The 21444-nt window shown below is 36.2% G+C and overlaps 1 protein-coding gene across 2 annotated transcripts in view; it reads left to right on the top strand.

Annotated features, from left to right (window-relative positions):
• Usp15-31 (Ubiquitin specific protease 15/31) overlaps positions 1-21444 on the top strand; it is a 37942-nt gene that overhangs the window by 1869 nt on the left and 14629 nt on the right. For both annotated transcript variants that reach the window (XM_071587134.1, XM_071587133.1), the window contains exons 2-9: positions 8335-8577; positions 9681-9819; positions 10974-11118; positions 11983-12103; positions 14513-14730; positions 16652-16757; positions 17936-18076; positions 19577-19898. In XM_071587134.1, coding sequence (XP_071443235.1) covers positions 8335-8577; positions 9681-9819; positions 10974-11118; positions 11983-12103; positions 14513-14730; positions 16652-16757; positions 17936-18076; positions 19577-19898 — 1435 coding nt within the window. The remainder of the gene's footprint in view (positions 1-8334; positions 8578-9680; positions 9820-10973; positions 11119-11982; positions 12104-14512; positions 14731-16651; positions 16758-17935; positions 18077-19576; positions 19899-21444) is intronic.

Raw genomic sequence — 21444 nt, 5'->3', positions numbered from 1 at the left:
GGGGGACTGTTATTCGTTCGACTCTCCATTCGGGGATCACCTGACGTTGACGGAGCGCGCGTGGGGAGTGACGTGTCCTCTTAGCTGGCGGCACGCCCCTGCGGCGTTGCGTTCTCCCGCTCGGGTGATCCCGTCTCCCCAACGGGCGTCCTGAGCACTAGGAAACACAAAAGAGGAGCAAGACATTGTGGAGTCTGTTAGTTAGCAAAACGAATGGCATAATTTTTTTGGGTTCTCCCAAGGATCCATCCTCATCCCTGATACCGACCGTGCAAATTACCTGTATACCCTCCCCGTCAATTGATTGCATCTGGGTGCGAAAGGTTTTTAACCAGCAAGGACGACGCACTGTTAGATATTACTTCAGTTTTTTTTGCTGGGTAGCATGATTAAATAGGTGTGATGATAACTAGCTAGTTGATTAATGCCGAAAGAACAAAAATTAAAAATAGACGCTTCTCCATTTTTCTCTACTTTCGAACTTTATTGTTTGCGATTTTGGGGTTCCTTTTTATAAGATTCGATAAAACTAAGCATAGGTTTTATTTACCAAACACAAACCTACGTGTTCCGCGTGAAATAAAATTTGGGAAGACCAACCGAAAATTCTCCACGGCCCCCCCGCCCAAATTAGTCGCAGGAAATCTCGCTCTTCCAAGGGCCTGTACGGGATCAGCGGCGATCCGCTGATATAGCAGATCCCAGATCAAATTCCAAGAAATCGCCAGCCGAAGGACTCGACCTTTAAACCCTCGTTTGCTTCATCGTTTATTGCCTCGCTTCCATTTGCGTGTGCGCTTACGCGCGTCTCCATGGACGAGATCACCTCCGGAACATCCGATGTTCGGCTGTCCACCCGTTAAGTGGGAACGCCCCTCCCTGCTAGAGACCAGCATCAGAACGGTGCATGTTCGTCGCCGCGGCATTCCTTTGCTGGCTAGCTAGCTCGCTTGCGTCGGTTTTCATTTGGTCGTAATACCCCCCCCCCCCCCGCCCTCCTCCAAGCACTGCCAAGAGCGAACCTGGACGATTTGCACCTCCTCACTGCCAAAGGCAGATCCGAAAATTACAGGGAGTGATTCGAGAAAGACATCTGTCTTTGATTGGGCGGCCAAAGAAGCGTATGATTCACGGCACAGTATAACGTTTAACTAGATAAAAAATGTTTTGTAAAGAGTGAAGTTCATGTAACTTACTCGAGATATGTTCTGGGGAAATTTTCTGTTTAGCAACACTCAACATTAGGGTTTAAATAGATACTACTCCAATTCAGAAAGCTACCTGTTTATTGGAAGTTTAGACATAACGCACACAAATTCAATTATGGTGAATGATACACGTAGTCTAGCAATGGCAAATAGATTACAGATGGTGACTGACCTCAAAATGTACTGCTGTGTGCCACTCAGTGACTTGTATATAGCTCATACAAAATTTACTCTCAATGTTCTTCCTTCTTCAGTTTCATAATGTCCTCCTGCCTAAACTCTTTGTGGCATCCGCTGTGTCCTTATGTTCCTCTTCCTTCTCTCTCATCAAACCGCCTATCATGGCCTTGAGTAGTGACCTGTGACATGCTATTTTCTGTTTACCCCCCATTCTGCATCAGTCCGCATTCTTTTTGGTCTGAGTTTTTTATCGATATAAAACTATTCACTATAAAATTTCCTTAACCGAATTACTGATGCTGTTATCATTTCAAAGGTTCCTTTGATACTTTCATTTAGAGCTCACCTAATACAGGGTGCGGCAACATAACTTCCTTTTTTAAAGGAGTTTTGCTTTTGAAAAAAAGAAGTTGTGTTGCCCCACCGAATACTAAGTCTAGTGCCCTTAATTGCCATTACTCTAGATCCCATGCCACCTATTCCCTCCACCAATGATAAACACTCTTGGAATAAAATCCAAGAAACTGTGGGTGATGCTGCAACAGTAGCTTTCTACAATACACTACGCTAATATGCATTTCAATGCAACAATTTTGGAGTTTAAAATTCATTTTCCTTGACCGGTATTCAAATCTGGATCCCTCAATGTCCGGTCAAAAGTTAAGCTATCAAGGAGTTCCACTCTGAAATTGTTACTATTGGAATAGTTCACTTCTCGAAGCATTCTCTGCCTGACAACGTATGCTAGGTGTCTGATTCGTCGATCCAGTGAATACTTAATGGCTTAAACATTTATTGAAACAAATTTTTATTAGCACTACTGTTGGCTCTTAAAAATGAGATTACTTAATTTTCCTGCTATTTGCTGTTTGATGCTAATGAATCGTGTATTGGCCTTTGCAGCCAATTAAACCATTCATTAAATGCAAACTTTTATTTATTTGACAGTAGCATGTTCTTTTTTTCATAGCTAAACTCCTCTAATTAGAATGCATAGAAGAATTGAGTCCAATGGTTATTTTTGTAAAATATTAACAATTTTGAATACATTAATTTAAATAAATATTCCCTTTCATCCAGACAGCTAATAATGTATTTAGATACATTTTTATCAATGTGAAATATTTACTTGGATCCAAATTAGAATAAATATATGCTCACCAAATCTCACAAATTCTAGCTCTCAATCCAAAGAAAATACTTCGTATGTGTTTGCCACTTTCTGGTAAATAATGACCCATTGGCACAGCGTATATTTCCGAATTGATTCCTTCCGTGAGCCCGACTAGCTTCTATTCGTGCTCACTTGTGTGGAATTGTGGTGGCCATCATGTGGGATTTTGATTATGGCTCCAGTTATATTTTCCCTGTGTGTGTTGCTGATGGCTGCTTATATTGACCAATCGCCATTGAGCTGCAATACATCATGTGATCTATCCATATGAGAACTGTAACTTTTTGAGGTGATTTATTGGAGTAGGAGCAGAAATACTGGGATGAAGGAAAATGTGATGGCAATATTTACAAATTTAGGAATGTTGATTAAAGTTGTAAACAGAATGTATTTTAGGTGCCTTTTATTGTAGGATTTGCTTATCAATTATATTAATATTCACCTTCAGCATTTGTTTCAATTGTACAGCAATGTGGCTTGCATAGATATATGTCATCAAAATATTTTAATTACAAGGAATATATGTATTACTAGAAACAGTGTTATATTGTTTCAATACATGTTTTCCCATTTCTCCTCATGGTTTAGGTGTGAAGTAACAGTGATGTCTTGGAAATACCTTAAATTTCATTACTGGGTCATGTATTGAAGTACATTTTTCCAAACTTCTCTAATGTTAATTTAGCTAATTTGCAGTTTATTTCATCGTTTCCGTAGTTAGCCGTTTGAAACTCACTATTTTTCGATTATGAAGAAACTTTTCTGTTCACACAATGACCATTCTGACGAAATTGATTGCTGCTCATTTATAATGTAAATTAAATGGGCTTGATCCACAAAATATTTTTAATTAAATCAGAATGCATCTTTGGCTATTAATTTGCATTTTGTTTTAGTCATTCTAGCTCATTTTTCCCAACAGCCTGTTCATATGACACTCTTTTCTTGGCCATTACAATGACAAGGAGTCATGAGCAGGCTTTGGGAGGTAGATTGCTCTTATGAATTGTTTTGTGAATTGAATCGTAATTTGATGCCAAAGATTAAGCCTGAGATAAAATTACTCTGTCATTTTAGCGTAAGTAATCTGCCCGATGTTTGGTTTTGATGGTGGAGGTAAATCTTTGTCTTCCGGCATAATGGAGTCACACATTCAGGGTAGGGGTGCTAATTTCTTTCCCTTTTTCACCTCTGTTTGTTCCCCATAAAGTTCAATTAAATTTAAATAATCAAATACATCTATTTATTGCCAATTCAGTGGCGGTTGAGAAATGTACGCACCTGTTAAACCATATTTTGCAGGTTTGATACCCATATAGGTGGGTTTTTATCCATCTAGGGCTTGGGTGTTAGTAATTGTTTCTATTGTTAGATATCATTTTCAAAAGTTTGATGTAAAGGTCAAAGTTCTGTTTTTGAATTAATGCCAAATAAACAAAGTAAATTATTTTTGGGAGATTTAATATTTTAAAGGTCCCAACTGATAGTATGCGAATACAACATATCAATATAAATCATATTTCCACCAAGGTAACTCAGGACAAATTGTACATTGACCAAATTTGAACTCAGTAAAAGAGTTAAGGGAAAAAGCATTTGCTAAAATGGATTAGGAATTTTGTATTGTAGCAAAAAGTTAATTTGAGATAGTGGATCTGGAAGGATCACCTGGAATATTCTAAGGTGCAGTTCAAGTATTTTGATGCTAGTCATGTCATCTTTTACTTTTGATATTGAAGTAACTAAATGAATCTTGAACCATGACAAAAACAATGTATATTCCATGTGGTACAATGTATGATTCAAGCTTAAATTCTAAATTAATTTATTTATATGAGTCAGTCTTATTTTTCTATTGAAAATTCTGTGTACAATGTTTTTTAAACTTTCCTAGGTCAGTGATTTGAATTTGCCTCTCAACTTTGTTTATAAAGAGATTATCATTACTTAAATATTGCTAGTGTGATTTAATTTCATAATAAGTAACTCTCAGGTCTATTGGAATGGCTAGAGAGAAAGCTTGGATGGCCTTAAAATATTTAATATGCCTTAGGATCCCTGAAGTAACACATTCAGACCTCTACAAACAATTCCAAATTTCAATACAGTATACTTGAAGATAGGGAGGCATGGTATTCCAGTGGGCAGAGCACTGGGCTTCTGGCCAGAGGATGTGGGTGATGCCTGTGGGCACCCTCAGTGTCACACAAGGTATGTAATTTTTCTGGGGCTAGATGGTCTAGGAAAACCACAGTTGGCATTGGGAAAGGAACAAGCTCCCCTTGCTCCATTTTGGAAATTTTACACTGATCAATTATGGCTTAGTATGAGTTGAATTCAAGCTTCACCAATGAAACCAACCCTTGGGTTGATTCATGTGCTCTTTATAATTGAAGAAAGGAAGGAAATGAAAATATTTGCAGAGACACGCAAGCAGGCCAATAATCTCACAACACACACTTCTCTTATATTTATATCTTTATTAAGTATTTTCTAAGGGATGAGGTGATACCATGCATTTTGATATTCGATCTTTCAATACAAAAATGGCATTAGCTTCTTATCTAATGGGAATTTGTATACCAGCCAGTCTATTTATTTCAACCTTTAATATAAGGAACGTACATTTATTGAGATTATTAGCATAAACTATTATATTTTTTGAAGGCCCTAATGATGTCCCTAACTGTATTGGTCCTTCCAATTTATCAAAACTCCTATGTACTCTCATTAACGGTTCTCCCCAGCTAGGGATTTTAACCTCGTGGCTTAAAAGAGTCAGCAGCCATTCCCATATTTATTCAAATGGCATCCATGCACAATTTCATTTTCCTACTAACCAGTTTAAAGTGAGTGATAGGACAGACACCAACTTGATCTCAAAATCCCATTAGTTCATATTAAGAAAGTTTGAGCAGGTCTCAAATATGTTAGGCTCTATATAAATAATAAGCTTTGAAATAATATACACCTGTTTGAGTAATGTGGTCTTATCCATTTCCTTGGAAAGCATTTTTTATCCAAATGTTTCTGTTCAATATGTATTTCTCTATGTAGTTTATATTTTGTAATTGATACATTGTTTACTTATTAATGTTTGCATTCATACACTGTCTGATTCATGATGTATGTCTCATGCATATGTGTTATTTTTTAGATGCCTTCATGTTATATTTATATTAATTAATGGTCAAGGTGAGGTCTGCTGTTCTTTTAACTTAATCAGTGTCCAAGATTTCATTTGCAAAAATCAACATTCAGGCTTTTTGCGATCAATTCTACTTCTCCTTGGTCTATATTGATGCGAACATACTGTTTATTCACGAATGTCATTTATTGGGTGGTACATTAAGAAATGCAATAAGTTGTTATGAGATGGTTAACATTCTACTAGATGCTTAAAAAGGTCAGAAACTCCAATATATTACTCTCAAGCAAGGTGATCTCTCCACTATAATCAAGGTTTTTCTCTTCAGTTTCCGGAGCTAATTGGCCTTTCATCAAATATTTGATCGACGTACAAAATTCTCTGTCGTTTATGTTTTTTTTCCATACATTCATAGAGATTCAACAGTTATGGTATCCATTTAGGTAGCCTTGTAGGTATACGTGTATGAAAGACACCACCAAATTATTTTCGGTTATGCATTGTGTGTGAAAGGCTTTACAAATTTCAGTAATTAACAGTCAAGTCATTGTTTTTCATTATTTCAATAAGTAAAAATTAAAATTTTGACACAGCTGGAGTAGATTTTCTAGACTTCCCTTAGTAAAGCACAATGTTTGTACATTTTTAATTATTATTTTCATGGATTCTGTATTGAGGCAATATTGTAGTAATGAATAGTGCACCTTAGGTGTGATGTGCAGGAAACGTTTTAATTAACGGCAAGCTTGGACATTGGCTAAAGTAGAAGCCCTATAAAAGCCATAACCCTTCATTACCCTTTCTTTTATAGAAAGGTTGGAGAACTTTATGAATAAATGAATGTCTCATTGGAAATAACCCTAGACAAAAAAAGAGCAATGGAGCTTTCAAAACAATTCTTTTTTGTAGAAACATGACAGATTTAATTAGCCTAAGATAGCCTCCACCCCTGCAGTATATCCCATAACTTAGTCTGGAAGAAATTAAGTTGATATACATATATTAACTTAAGGCACTTCAAAATACATGTAATTGAATGAAGTAAAAATGGGTTAGAGTTCATGGCATTATCTTTGTTACACTGTCCTTATGTTGTTTCCTTTTTAAAATTTCACCTAGGATTAATTGTAGATATTTATAGCTAGATGATACCTATTTAATGGGTAAACAAACCATTATCACATAAATATATCTCAGAGTCTTTTGAATGATAATGCAAACCCAGTCAAATTTGTACCTGTCACACTCATTGTAACATATTTTGGACTCTTTCCCAGTTTGAACTATCATCATTTGAAATGACATCATCTGCGATTAACTCTGTCATCTTTCTTTGCCGTCATCGATGTGTGCTGATTTTGATCATTTTTGCGCTGTGGTCTATTCCTTGCAAAATTCTCCAAATATTTTCATCTATTCATTTTATCACCACCTTTAGTTAAACTTTTCATTTCCTCCCTTTGATTGAAATTCCCATTGATGCCGTTTCTATCTCATGTACTTTTGAAATTTCTCAGGCTTTCCTTGCACTTCAGGTAATTTTTTCACCTTTCTATAACACAGGTGTCCACCTTCTCTGTCGTTTGTGTACTTTCTCCTCTCCTCATATTCTGACATTACTTCTTTAATCCATAGCTTCCTGCTGGCTTCCTCTATGGACGGCTTGTGTTGTGAATTATTTTTAGCTCTTTTTTTATCATTTCAACATAGTCTTTAAATGGTTCTCATGGCAAAATGATTTCTTTGATTTTTCTTCCTCGACCATTTGAAAATTCAGCCTTTCAAATTGAGTTTCAATCACAGTATATCTACTTGGCTACTCTTCTAAATGGTTTTCCTTATTTCTGTTGAATGTAAAATGGCATTTCATAATTATGTAGCCAGTAATATCACTATTTAATTTGCACACAGATAGCTTTTCCAATCTTTGTTTCCCAAAAAATCAATGCAAACATCCTTCTCTAGCCACTTACCATGCCTGAATTATTATGTAGATAGGGTTTCAATTTATTAATGCTTTGAATGAGAAAATAATATTGAGGTTACATAATAAGAGCCGGTGAAATTGTAATTTTTTTAGAAACAATATCAAACTTATAAACAAATAAAAGTTTGAACCCTTCCTTTCAATAAAAATCTTCATAAACCAGTTTGAGATGATCAAAGTTCTTAAACTGGAACCAGAACCTGCTAAGGAAGTGGCTTTCATTCTATCTTTTCACTATTAATTGGTTATAAACAGAATTGCAAAATCCTGTCTTTGATTTTGTTCTGTTTTCACAAACCATAGTTTTTATATCATGGTCCTCTCCGAAGGTACTTTTCCAGTATCTTCATCAGTGATTACAATGACTCTATCAAGAGTATAACGTGTGTGATGGAGGTTGGATTTACAGGGGAAAATTATGCTGTAAATGAATCAGCCTTGCCTCATATCGTGTTCCCATGTTCCAACTATTGAAAGGTGCTGACTTCCCTTCCATTCAGAGAACAGAAAGGCTCATTAGCAAATTGATTGTTTACTTTCGTATTTCACTGCTGTGTGACTGATCATGAATGTTGGTTAATGCATGGTTATGTGTTTCTACATGTGGTGACAGTCCATTTATTATTATATCCCTCAGAATTCCTTTGGTCGGCCAGATGAGGCTGTTGCTGAGGAGACCCTGGCCAACCACAAGCGCTGCAACAACAGCTTTGTGCATGACCTCTTCCAAGCACAGTTCCGCTCATCGTTGACCTGCCCCAAATGCCTCCGGGAGAGCAACACGTTCGACCCATTCCTGTGTGCCTCGGTGCCTGTTCCGCAGACCCAAAGGCGGATGCTGTTTGCCACCGTGCTCTACCTCTCACAGCAGCCTCGACAGGTAGATGCATTTTCATTGCAAAATGGCTGTAAAAATCGTGAAAACAGCATAAATACAGCGATTTAAGCAAATATGGAAACTGGAAATGCCCAACAAGTATTGTTCATAGGAAGCCAGAAAGTAATTAGCTCCAAAATTGATGTTTTATGTGGATATATCGCCACAAAATATCATGAAGTCATGGATTTCTCCATGTATGATAGTTAATTTTAGTAAATAAAAGGTATTTTTAATTTTTTTTGCAATTCACTTTTTCTCTCTCTATCACAATTCATTACATTGACTGTAGTGCTGTGATCACAATTATGATTTAATTTTGGTGTGTGTATGGTAATTCAACAGGATAAGTTCTCCAGTTAAAGTCCTTAGACATTGCTTATGTAAGAGGATTTGAGAGCTTCACTAGGGAAAGCTATTAACGTAAAATTTAAGGATTCAAGTTGAAGTTCTGTTGTAGGTGAATGATGTTTTTCAATGTGAAGTACAGAGTTTCGTTAAAAAGGCAAAGAAACTATTACAGAATACTTGGATAAGGGGTGTAAAGAAGGAATTGTATTGTTGTTAAACCTGAGGGGGGAGGATAAGTGTTGATTAGGACGTTTTTCTGATGCAAGTATGGAGAAGAAAGAAAAAAATAACATGAACAAATTGCAATTCAAGAACAGAAGTGTTAGTTGTGATAGTAGTGGAGGAGAAAAGACTGAAGAAATACAAAGAAAAAAGAAAGTATTGAAGAAGCAAAAATTGAAAAGCAAATTAACTGTGATAGAGAGAACAGTGCAGGTAGGTGAGGCAAAGAGAAGATAAGAATAGACATTTTGCTTGGCATTAGGGTTGCTAGAAAGTTTTCTATCTGGAAAGTGATTTGTTATAATGCAGGGTATTCAGGCTTATGTTAAGAAGGGCCTAAAAGTTTAAAAGTGGTTAGTTACAGAGAGACCCATGATAGTTTTAAGAGTTTTTCTAAGTCTATCGAAACAAAACTGTCTGCAAACTAATTTAATATCATACCTTGATGTTATTAAAGTACCTTGTAATTACTTTGTAACTATTGAAAAGCAAATGTTGTTGTTCAAATTCTGTATTTCATTTTTGTATTCAAGGTGAAACTTGGACTTTCCCTCCCAATGCAAGCAGAAGTCAGGGAACTAAGGGATGCCTTATCTTCAGACACAGGCATTGAGCCCCCACACATGCTGCTTACAGAGGTTGATGACCTTGGCTTCCACAGAACATTTTCTGGTAACTTCCTTTGTAATGTAAATGTGAACCATACCCTTTGGACATAGAATGTTTCTTTGTCAGATGTGATAATGGGCCTAACAGTAGCATTGATGTTGAAAATTGAATGTATTGATTATTGTATTTGACAGAGTATAATCATATTTTTTGTCTCCACTCATATTGAGAAATCATTGATTATTTCAGGAACCTAAGCCTCAGAAATGGTTGTTTTAATGTTTCAGGTTAATGCAATGTATCTTAATGAAAGAGGATTGCATGATTTTTCATATGAATAAAATTTTGATTAATTTTATTTTAAAGGCTGTTTATATTTTTCTATCTAAATCCAAGGTTCTAATTTCATTTTTTAATTGAACATGCTCAGTAATAATTTTACAGTGAATTTTGATGCTCGTCTGTTTGGATTCTTATGATGAACTGAAAGACACTGCATGCAATGTTTCATGATATGAGGGGTAATTTAAAAGTACGAAGTAGATTACAGCTTATCCTTAACATTTTCAATGACATCAGGAATTTTGTTATAATATTAAATACCTTTATACAATACAGTTTTTTTCATAAATCATGTGCTCTTTCTTCCAAGGGCTTCTGCAGCTCTATTTTGTTTGCTTGATTTCTTTTATGCCACCTGTCGTGGTGTGACTTGACTAAGTCATAGAAATTTGAGCATTTTAGGGACTCACTCATTTTCACCAGATTCACCAAAGCAAGTCATGTACTTAGAGTAATGTCAGAGCCTGATGTGCCGTTTTAAGTGTGTATGAGAACAGTTATTTTATTTTGAAGGCAATTAGTGCTTAGCGTTGGTCATCACTGGCCTTAAACCTTAAATCAGATCAACTGCTATGATGCCAGTAGTGGGTGGTCATAGGGTTACTCACAAGTAGTGCCCACTTTTGTACCGTATACTACTCAAATAGTTACAATTCAATTTACTTTTGCCAAAATTTAGATGATTGTTTATTATCTTTTTAATTGTAGACAAAGAAGTAGTATTTATGCATGAAATTTCATTAATAGTTTTGAAGGTGTGTATCTCTTTGAGTGCTTAATGTTTGCCATTTTAAAATAGTGTTAAAAGTGATGATTCCACAACACATGGTGTTTAAGTGTTTTTATTTACGATTATATTTGATTTGATTTCACAGATTCACAGAGTATATCAATGGTTGCTGAAAATGACCCGTTGTACTGCATAGAGCTTCCACAGTTGCGTGATGCATCAGAGGAGAGTGGAGCGTATCTGTTGCTTGTTTGGGTCAATGTTCTTGTGCTGGATGACCATGTGGCTCGGTGAGTGGAGACCACTATGTCCTTCCTCCCTCTCTCTCTCTCTCTCACGCTCCTTGCAGTGAACAGATTGGCTCAAATTTTGATTTTTTTAATGCATTTCTTGTAAGTAAACTAATGACATTAGTGTTATATGGATTTTAGTTTGGTATATAGTAAATGAAACAGTTTCTGGCGTCACTTGGTGGAAATTCTTCATATTGAAATTAAATTTAAAATACTTCGCCTTTCCACATAAACCACTTTTATTACTACCTAGGTTTCGTTATGGTATAACACCATCAGGTGTTTGACTTGTATTTTTACCTGATGGTGTTATACCATAACAAAACCTAGGTAGTAATAAAAGTGGTTTATGTGGAAAGGCGAAGTATTTTAAATTTAATTTCAATTGGTATATAGTACTGAGACCCAATGACAAATGTTTTTCACAGTCCATTAAAAAGTCTGTCACTATTAGTCATTAAAATCTTTCTGTTAATTAACATCCTTTAAACTATGCTGTCTTAACAATGTATAATCAGTATAGTTGCCACTTCAAGTGCTGCAAGGATAACTGCAGTTATGATGAAAGAGAGCTCTTCATGGAGGAGGCAATTCGGAGCTAGTTCAAATTTCATAACAGTTCATCTATGTATCTTCTTGCCAGTATTTTCGTCTCTGAGATTGAATGGAAAATGTATTTTTTTAATGTGGAAATTCTATCAAACAGTTGTGGCATGCGTAATTCAGTTGCTTCGGCAGATTGGAAGTTATAAAATGAACTTTAAATCTTTGCATGCACATACACTCTTCTTCAGGTGCAGCGAGCATAAGCCCATGAATGTAGGTTCATCCATTCTTAATCCTTGTATGATTTTTTTTAAGGTTTGGCAGCCCATATACAATGCAGGTGAGCAGGGAGACATCATACGAGGACTTGCAGAAGTTGATTCTCAAGGAGATGAACACAATCCTGCATGATGATGTTCTGGTCAATGCCCAAGATGTGAGTCCTTCATTTGATTAGTTGGGGAGGTACTCTGAGATAAGGAAACACCCTCAGGGGAGTGTGGGCAAGATCTGCCCATGGGGACCCATCCGTGACTCTGAATCCCTTAGTGTGTCTAAACTTGGTGCCCTGTATTAACTGATGGTTAACACCAATGCTGGATAAATGTCCACCCTTATTAACCCCTGTGTAAGCACCCCACACATTAAATGAAAATGGCTGCAAGGTTGACCCACTTTAACCAATATCATTATTTGGAATCCAAATGCTTCATTAATATATGACATTATCCAATTATCCTGTTAAAGGAGAAGAGTGATTTTATGAACATCAGTTATTGACATTTCAATCAGCTATACAGCATTCATAAATAAGTAACATGTAAGAGCTGTATTAATTTTACTCTTGGTGAATATGTGTCTGAAATTCTGATGTTAATGTAGAGAATGTGAACGTACAGTGTCAGTTGAATAAATGAAAAACTCCAATAGCCGTAAACAGTTAACCTTTCAAAACCAAGTACAAATGAGATAAGTTGGCTAGCGCCACAAGGCAAAGGATTGGGTAAAGGGTAAATAAGGAAACGGATAAGAAAGATGTCTTTCTTATCCCTTTCCTTATTTTATTAAGATTTAATATTAAGGCATCACCTTTCTTATTCCTTTCCTTATTTACCCTTTACCCCATCCTTTGACTTAAAGTGTTAGCCAACTAATCTCATTTGTTTTGAAAGGTAAACTGTTAAGGGCTGTTGGAGTTTTTCATTTATTCAATACTACTAGCCGTAAGAGCTCAATTCAATTAATATACAATGTAATGTTTTGCAGAAAAATGCTGCCTTATTTGCCGTTTAAATTGCACTGAAATGAATATTACAGACAGACTAAGTTGGAGTCCGAGTGTATATTATATCATTGGCACTTTCCTTTACAATGTTTCATTTTCTAAAAAGGATTATTTTCAAGCCACCATTTATCCCAGTTAGTTTGGTCAATAGGATGGGATCCACTGTAGTAGCACCAAGTCCAATCCCTTTTATCTGAAATTCAAAATGCCTCATTTACTTCAAGCATTATAACAAGTTAGCGACCCAGTATCATGTTTTCCCCTGAACAAATATAAGGTCTCATCGCAAACTAGGTGAATACTGTTATATTTCCACTGGGATGAAAAGTGACACTAAGACACAATAGTAATTTCATAGTGGGAAAAAAATTAGTGACAGCCCTTGATATGTTGAAAATAATTTTAATCTCTCCTTGTCTGATGACAGTGCAATTGACATGCACAGCTCAGATTTGAACTAATTACACATTTTTCTAGGCTTTTTAAGTCTTGCAAATCAAGGCAAGATGTGTTTTAAGGGTTTCCTTATGTCGTCATAGGTGTATGCCCTTCAGGATTTAAAACTCTTTTACAGTCATGGGTGACTAACAAGGCATGGAATAATTGGATGGGATTTATGAGAGAGGCGTTATGGAGATTTGGTTTTGTTTCCACAATTTTCTCCCATCTCTTGTTACATTTTTATGTTCCTGTTCTCCTCATTTGTGTATTATACGATTTACTTGAGAATTCCTTAAATTTAGATATTTTATGAATGGCAAATTAAGATTTTGTGTAAACTTTTTGCTGATTTTAGTATGGATAAATTTTCTAAGTCATAGGTATTTTCCCTTAAAAAAATTATTATTTTCTTTGATAATTTGAATTGAATTTTTGCATGATGTTGCAGTAGCTAATCGTTTACTACACATGTTATTCATTAAATGAAGAAAACAATGTATTTTTCCACTGTTCTTTATTTGGGTACTACCAGTTTCAACGCTTAAGCGTCATCATCAGGTATAAATGACTCAAGTTACAGTCCATTTATATACCATTTTTGTGGGGGAAGGGGTGGGTGAGAGAGGGGGTAGGGATTTTGATTGGCATTGATAGGAAGGATATGAGAAGCGTTAAGTGACAGGCAAGGCAATTAATGGGGTTCACGGGGGGGTAGTAAGGTCTTCCCGTGAAGGGAAGGGATGCTCTTTCTCCCCCTCTCTCACCCACCCCTTCCCCCACAAGAATGGTATACAAATGGACCACAACTTGATTAATTTATACCTGATGGTGGCGTGTGTGCGTTGAAACTGGTAATACCAAAGTAAAGAACAGTGGAAAAATACATCATGTTCTTCATCTAATGAACAAGAAAGTCCTCAAAGTAGAACCAGAAACCATCAGATGCATGCATATTACCTCAGAAATTAATATTTTGCATACATTTTTGTGTTCAAAATGGTGTGTGATTTATTGAAAAGTTTGCTGGGCACGTACGATGAGCAGGTGAGACTAAGAGTGGGAGTGTTTGGTGAGGTCCAAGTGAGCATGTTTCAGTTCCCTCTCATCTCTGCGTTGTAGATCCCCCTGTTTCGCATGCGCGTGCTGGATGGAATCAGCCCTATCCCAGCCGGAGAGGAGGAGGGGGGTGGCAAGTACGAGGGTGGCCCCACATACTTGGACCCTACGCTGGACCACCCCTTGTACATGGAGGCCGTGGAGCAGGCCCTGGCACTCTGCGAGGGTGGTCCATCACACCTCAAGCTCATTCTTGAGTGGGACCTGCAGGCAAAGGAGGCGTGAGTTTTCATTTCAATTTGATGGGTGATGCCTTTGCCCCCAGATTGTTTGTGATCATGATTGAAATTTATTTAATTTTTAAATTCACATTATTCTTTCTGCAATGGAATTTTGCAACCGTGTGCCACTCAAAAATATCCATTAATCTTGATGTAATATTTATGTATTGAAAATGGAGCATGGTTGATTCTCATTTGCAGGATTTGAAAGAATAATATTCAGATTTTTATTAAGTGTAAAGAAACTAGAGCGTCTAAGGAAGCTTCAAAAACCAATACAATCGCATTTATACAACCCTAAACTCTGATTATGCCTCTTGCAAATTTCATATTTTATACTTGGGTCGTTCAAGAGATCAACCAGAATGACCAAAATATTGTTTAATCCTACATATTGTACATTAAAATGTAAGTAATCATACTACGCCTCATTTTGCTATTAATGAAATATTATGATAAATGGCATATTTAGCATTTAAAATTTCTTAGTGTGTGTTAAGTCAGTTCTCGAAAAACTTACATTGAAGCTGTTGATTCCTTTATGTAATCTTAGTAGTGGTTTAAATTTTTAAATGATTAAAAAACTGTAAATTTTAATATTCAGTGCATACCTATTGTATTAAGATTAGATTTATTTTTATAGTGTTCCAGAGGTAGTTTATTTCCCATAAAAAACTTTGTTTTTTTTTATCGATTCCTTTGGATGATGTATCCCGCTTAGTAGACCCCACCTAGAGTTCTGATTGCAGGGGTAATTTAACCTTTCAAGCAATACATTTAGTAGAATACCATGCCATCATATATTTTAAAGCAAGGCTACATTTTATACAGTAGGAATATTAACTATTTCAACTCCTGCTTGCCTTCATTTCCGGTAGCACTTTTTCGACCCCTTTCCTTAGTATCCATGGCAATGTGCAATCTTCATTCATATCACATTCCCTACCTATGACTAAGGTAATTGACAATTTGACAACCTGAAAAGTTTCAAGATTAATTCCTTGTCATTTTGACTGTAAAGCTTTTTAGTTTCATAAGTAACTTTCCTGTTACCATGTAAACCCATGTACCATGCACACCCTGTTTTTAAGCTTTTAAATGAATGAAAAAAATCTTAAATATATTCTAATAATGACAGAAAAAATAACTTTTTATGTAAGTAGAAGCGTTTATTTTATTATTTTCATAAAAGGCTGAATATTCTGAGAAAATTATTGTATTGATTATTTTGTCAGCATTAATTAAAATGACCTTTGATTGATAAGGTCATTGTTTCCATCTGGCACGTGTGAAGTCAAATCCATTTCCATTGACACTGCAAAGCCAAATAATTCCCTATCTTTAATGGCTAGCTGTAGTTCAGCATTGAGATAAATGGCAGATTTTCACCTGTGGTTCCTCTGGTCTAATTAATACCAGAAAGTGTAACCATGATCATAATCCAAAAAAGGGTTGACTTGTCTCCCAAAGACTCCTGAGAAGGTAAGGGTAGTGATAGATCCATCTAACGCATTGCCATAAAGTGAAATAAACTTTCTGAAAGGGTAGAAATCAGTGGCTCACCTCAAGTTTTGAAGAGATATTTCTAAATGACTGAACATACTTGCTCACTATTTGCCTGCATCAATAATGGCAAGTTTAGTATACATTAATCCTTCTCATTGGACAGTAAATTCAGATAACTCAAACCCATCCTGTACACCGACGTAGTAACGTATGCATCCTATTGAGAAGGGCAGAGAGACTTGAATTCATGCAAGATGTGAACCCCTATTCATTGGTAGCTATATCTGGGGAAGTAAGGTGTGCATTGTTCATGGATTTATGTGGTATCACCCATGGTCAGTATAGTTTCTCCTTTGTAATATTTTGATAATTTATCCTCCAAATTAATGCATTTTCATTTGGTTGATTTGATCAGTACGATAGCTGACGATGAAGACCAGATTGAGGAGCTGGCGAGTGTGAAACAAATGAAGAACAGCCCTGGGGAAGCAGGGGCTGTATCCTTGGAGGAGTGCTTTGAGGTGGGTGTCTCTGTGCTTGCAGTTGTGGGGCAGGACCACGGTTATGTCAGCTAATTTCGTAATTCTGCTTTCCCCACTCCCATCTTCAACCATCAACAGTCTAAGGGACTTTTCTCATAACTAAATAAATCCATAATTTAAAACATCAACTGTCCTCATTTTTATTCTTTTTTTTTGGATACCAAACAGTAATTCATCCCCGTTATATATTTCATAGCTAACCTTATATTGGTGAGTTTATTTTTGTTAATTTCATGTCTTAGGGTAATGTTTTGGGGTATCCTGATGATTGGATGGATTTTTAAATCACCATATATGGCAAAAATAAATATTATAAAGCTCATGTACCACACCCCATTTTTATGCAGTGAAATCCTGGGGAAAAAACAAAGTATTTTAGTGTCAACAGAAAACAAAATAATATTCACAGTCCTAACCATTTTGAAAATATATAGGTAATCTAGAGAGTCCCAGATCATTATTTTATCATCTCTTTATCCTAATTTCTAGTTAAATGTGGAAGCTCTGTATATGAGAGCTCATGGCCCCCAAAAAATTGCTATATTCAGTTTTTATTATTATTGAAGGTGAATTGATGAGCGTGTATTATTACAAGGAATTGTTTAAGTGAGTCCAGTCGTGGACTAACTGAAATACCCTCAGAAAATAAACGAGCCATTAAAAGCACTTTTGCCCAAAAAAGTACGAATGAGCATCCTGAAATGGTTGAAAATATGGGTGTTATGCCATGAAATAAGATGTACTGTTACGATTTCCATGTTTATGCAAGTTAGACCCACTTATAATGCTGTATGACCACTGTGGGGGCCATACATAGGCCTAACTCTTAGCAATATATTTTACTTGTAAATCTGAGAAATTAACTGTACCGAAGGAATTAAAGCACTGAAATTCTTGTCATATCCTGTAATCAATTATCACATCTGATTAGAACCTGTAAAGTGATTTTACCCCTTAAAAACTGTAAATCGGGAATTTCCAAGCACCTTGATTAAAGATAAACACCACCTAGCATAAAAAGCAACCCTCAGATTAGAATAAAACAGTAAGAAATAGTGTAAAAATTATTATATGATACGTATTGCCGCAGTTGTTGAGAATAAAATATTTTTTAAATGTCAATTAACTTCCAAGAATTGCATGTTTTTGCCTTTCAGTTATACACTCGTGCCGAAGTTCTAGGGGCAGAGGATGCATGGCATTGTCCGTACTGCAACCGTAAGCAAGAAGTCGTCAAGAAGCTTGGCCTCTGGTCTCTTCCAGATATTCTTGTCATTCATCTGAAAAGATTTCGCCAGGTAAGTAAATGATAAAAATAATACTGGTTAGGGCTTCATGTAGTAAGTGAGAGTGCTGTCTACTCCAGAATTGATGTCTCAGTGTTGAACATATTTTGTCAAATACCATGTTTTTTTTGGTCCTGATTTATTTCCTATTGAAGCAGTTTAAAATTTATCTGCATATAGTGTTTGAGTTGTCTCTCTCTTAATGGGATCTGAATTCAATCTATCAATACTGTTTTCCTTGTACATACAAATGTTAAGACAAGTTTTTCTTGTTTAAGCCTACTTGTGTGATCAAGCAAACCACGAAGAACCATTAATAGTGATGATAATAACAAAGGATTTATCACATTCCCATATTGCCTGCATTTTTGTCTGTGAAAGACACAAAGTATCACACTCAACCTCAAGCAATCACATAGTAGAATATGGCTGCATGCTCCAAGCTTCCTAATAACTTTTTCATATTTACAAATAATTATTCCATGTTTGGAAGAAGGTGAGTGAAAGCCAGACCCATTAAAGGGTGCCATAAATCTGCATTCAATTCAACTACCCACCCTTCAGTTTACACTGATTACCATTACGTATAAATCAGGAAAAAGTACTCATCATACATTTGTATGGCTCCTGGGAGATTGATGATTGGTTATTTAAATATCTAATATGACTTAGCAATTGGCCTTCAGGTGAAATCCATTTATTTTAACTTGGTTAGAAATAATCTAATTAGGAATCACTCATTGATGGATTGCATTAAAGATAAATAAGTTTGAATATAAAATGCAGGTCACGAAATAGAAAAACTACAAATTTTTAATTCATGCATGGTGGAATCTAAGAGTGTAACCAGCTGACTGATGAACTTTTTGGGTCCATGCCCTAAACCATAAAATTGTTTGGAAGGAAACATTAAATGTAATAAGATTAATATTTCAAGTGTCTAGGTGACCCCCTTGTACAGGATGTAAGTAAATGCATTGATATGGAACCATCTCATCCAATGTTGTAAATTTAAATTTTTTGTGGTAATTATTTGTTTTGAAAATTTACTTCTTTTATATGTGTGACATCTAATGTACGTATCTTCTTTGTGCCTTTCAATTTATTGTTCATAGATGATTATTTTTTTGTGTCTTTACCTTCCATCTTATTACCCAACAGCAATGTAACCCTATAAATTAATCAATCCAGTCAATGCCTAGACCTGATATTATAATTGTATTATGTTAGAGGAGGCATTTGTGCTTTTCTCCGGTACCATTTACTTACCGTGAACCATTTAATTTAAACTGAAAAAACCATCATATTTTCCCTTTAAATTATGGCATTTCCCCAGTTAAAGGCACTGCGAAGGACTTGATGGTTTATTTATTTGAGAGTGTAAATCCTGGCGTTTAGGTTTAGTAAATAAGGTCTGCAAGCATGCACACCACATGATTTTGTAGGATGGTGATCCCCAGAGTGCTTGATATCGAGTGCAAAGAGCATGTCTGAGTTTTCTGTCGTCCTCAGTCATCGAAACAGCGGTCAACCACCAAACTGACCACGCTGGTGGACTTCCCACTGCATGGCTTCGACATGGGCCCCCACCTCGCTGAGAGACTCCCGCGCCAGACACCCAACGGCATGACCATCCAGACTAACAATAACAACAACAGCCACCATGGAGACCACCACACTGTGGGGAGTATAGGCCCACTCGGCGGATTGGGTTGGTCGCCATGGAAACGACCAAGGAGCCGGCACACCCAGCGTCGAGAGGAGGACAATGTGTATGACCTGTATGCCATATGCAATCACCACGGGCAAGACCTGCAGGGAGGGCATTACACAGGCAAGAAAAGGCTGGAGTAATATAGTCACATGGCATGTCTTTGTGCAGGGAAGGAGATCCCATTAAAGCTTTGATGCACTCGGACATTCTTGTAATTTTTCTGTCATATTAAATACTGTTGTCAGTGGTGCTATGTTGAAAAACATGCTCTTCCTCGATTCTAATATTACTATTGAGTAGTGCACTCAATATGTCGATTTTTTATCGCATAAAATGTCACAGTGCATATGTTTTTTACATAAAATAAGGTTGTAAATATTTTTTTCTGAACACTTTTTATGTATATTTATTCTTCCTGTGGTTTTACCTTCATATTTGGGATTTATGTTAACAAAACATTCTCTGTCATTTTTCAGTGACCTCATTGTCTAGAAATAAATTTCTCGTGCTTGTGAGTAATTTTCAGACTCCTTGTTAATCAATGAGAATAACACATTTTTAATGTGACTGAATTAATACTGCTCTTGCCGCAGCGGACATTCTTTTAATGTGTGCTATTTTTGTGAAATAATACATCACTATTTTTTGAGAATACATTTCATTTTCTGGGAAATTCATGTTCCTCTAAGCTCAATAGCTTGCAATTACAAGATATTGGTGACCTAATTAATAGATACGGTTGGTGACCTAACACCCCCCGCCACACGCCCTTGCGGCAGCTTGCGGGGTATTATGTAGATGTAGAGGATATTACCAATTCAATTTTCAAAATAGTGTACACACTCAATATTCTTCATGTACTCATGCCTACTTCTGGCATGCAACGGTAATATGTGCCAAATGTCACAAAAGACTCACTGGTCATTTCTGATATTTTAGTCATATTTCAGTCAATTATGGCCACATGATTATTTTTTCCTAGAAGAACTTTTTATTGATCTCTTGTACAATTTCAAGTATTCCATGAACCAAATGTCAAGTCCATTTCCATTTGCTTGGTCCATGTTTGTCATTCCAATCCATTCCCAGGGCTTCAAATGAGGTTATGTAGTATCCAAATTTTTCCTGAGTTTGGGCATCAGTCACATGACTCATTAGTCCGGATACTTCTAGACCTTTTAAACCTAACTAGGATTGTTCACCCAGTCTTCAGAGGGGTTGCTTAGGTCTCCAGGTTATGTACCACATGAAGGCAAGGATAGAAGTTAGGTGAGGAGAGGGCGTGGGACTCTAGTTAGTAGACATTGTGTGATGGACATGCTCTGTCTCATTTTAGTCCGAACAGAAAAGCAAGTGGCCAAAACACCCACTTTTTAAAAGTATTCTCTTGACCATTTAGAAAGATCTAAAAAAGTGGCCTAATGCAATGGACATCTTCTCTTGATAGTCCTTAAAGGCTTATGAGTCCTAATTAGTCCTGAGAAGTGCAGTCATGTTCTTTCTGCACTTCCTTATGCAAAATACTTTTGTCCTGCTGTGTATTTACCATTTCTTGATTAATTTTAGTTTTTCACCTTCTATGAAAGTGTTTGACTTTTTTACACCCATTCACTTGTAGTCAAATGACCGCAGAGCAAATTTAAAACTTATTCTAAAATTTACCCGC

This window comes from Hetaerina americana, unplaced genomic scaffold, assembly GCF_022747635.1.
Source record: "Hetaerina americana unplaced genomic scaffold, ioHetAmer1.1.p SCAF_3, whole genome shotgun sequence".
NCBI classification, from domain to species: Eukaryota; Metazoa; Arthropoda; class Insecta; order Odonata; family Calopterygidae; genus Hetaerina; species Hetaerina americana.
Note: the sequence above shows the minus strand (reverse complement) of the source record. Positions and strands in the feature narration are given on the sequence as shown.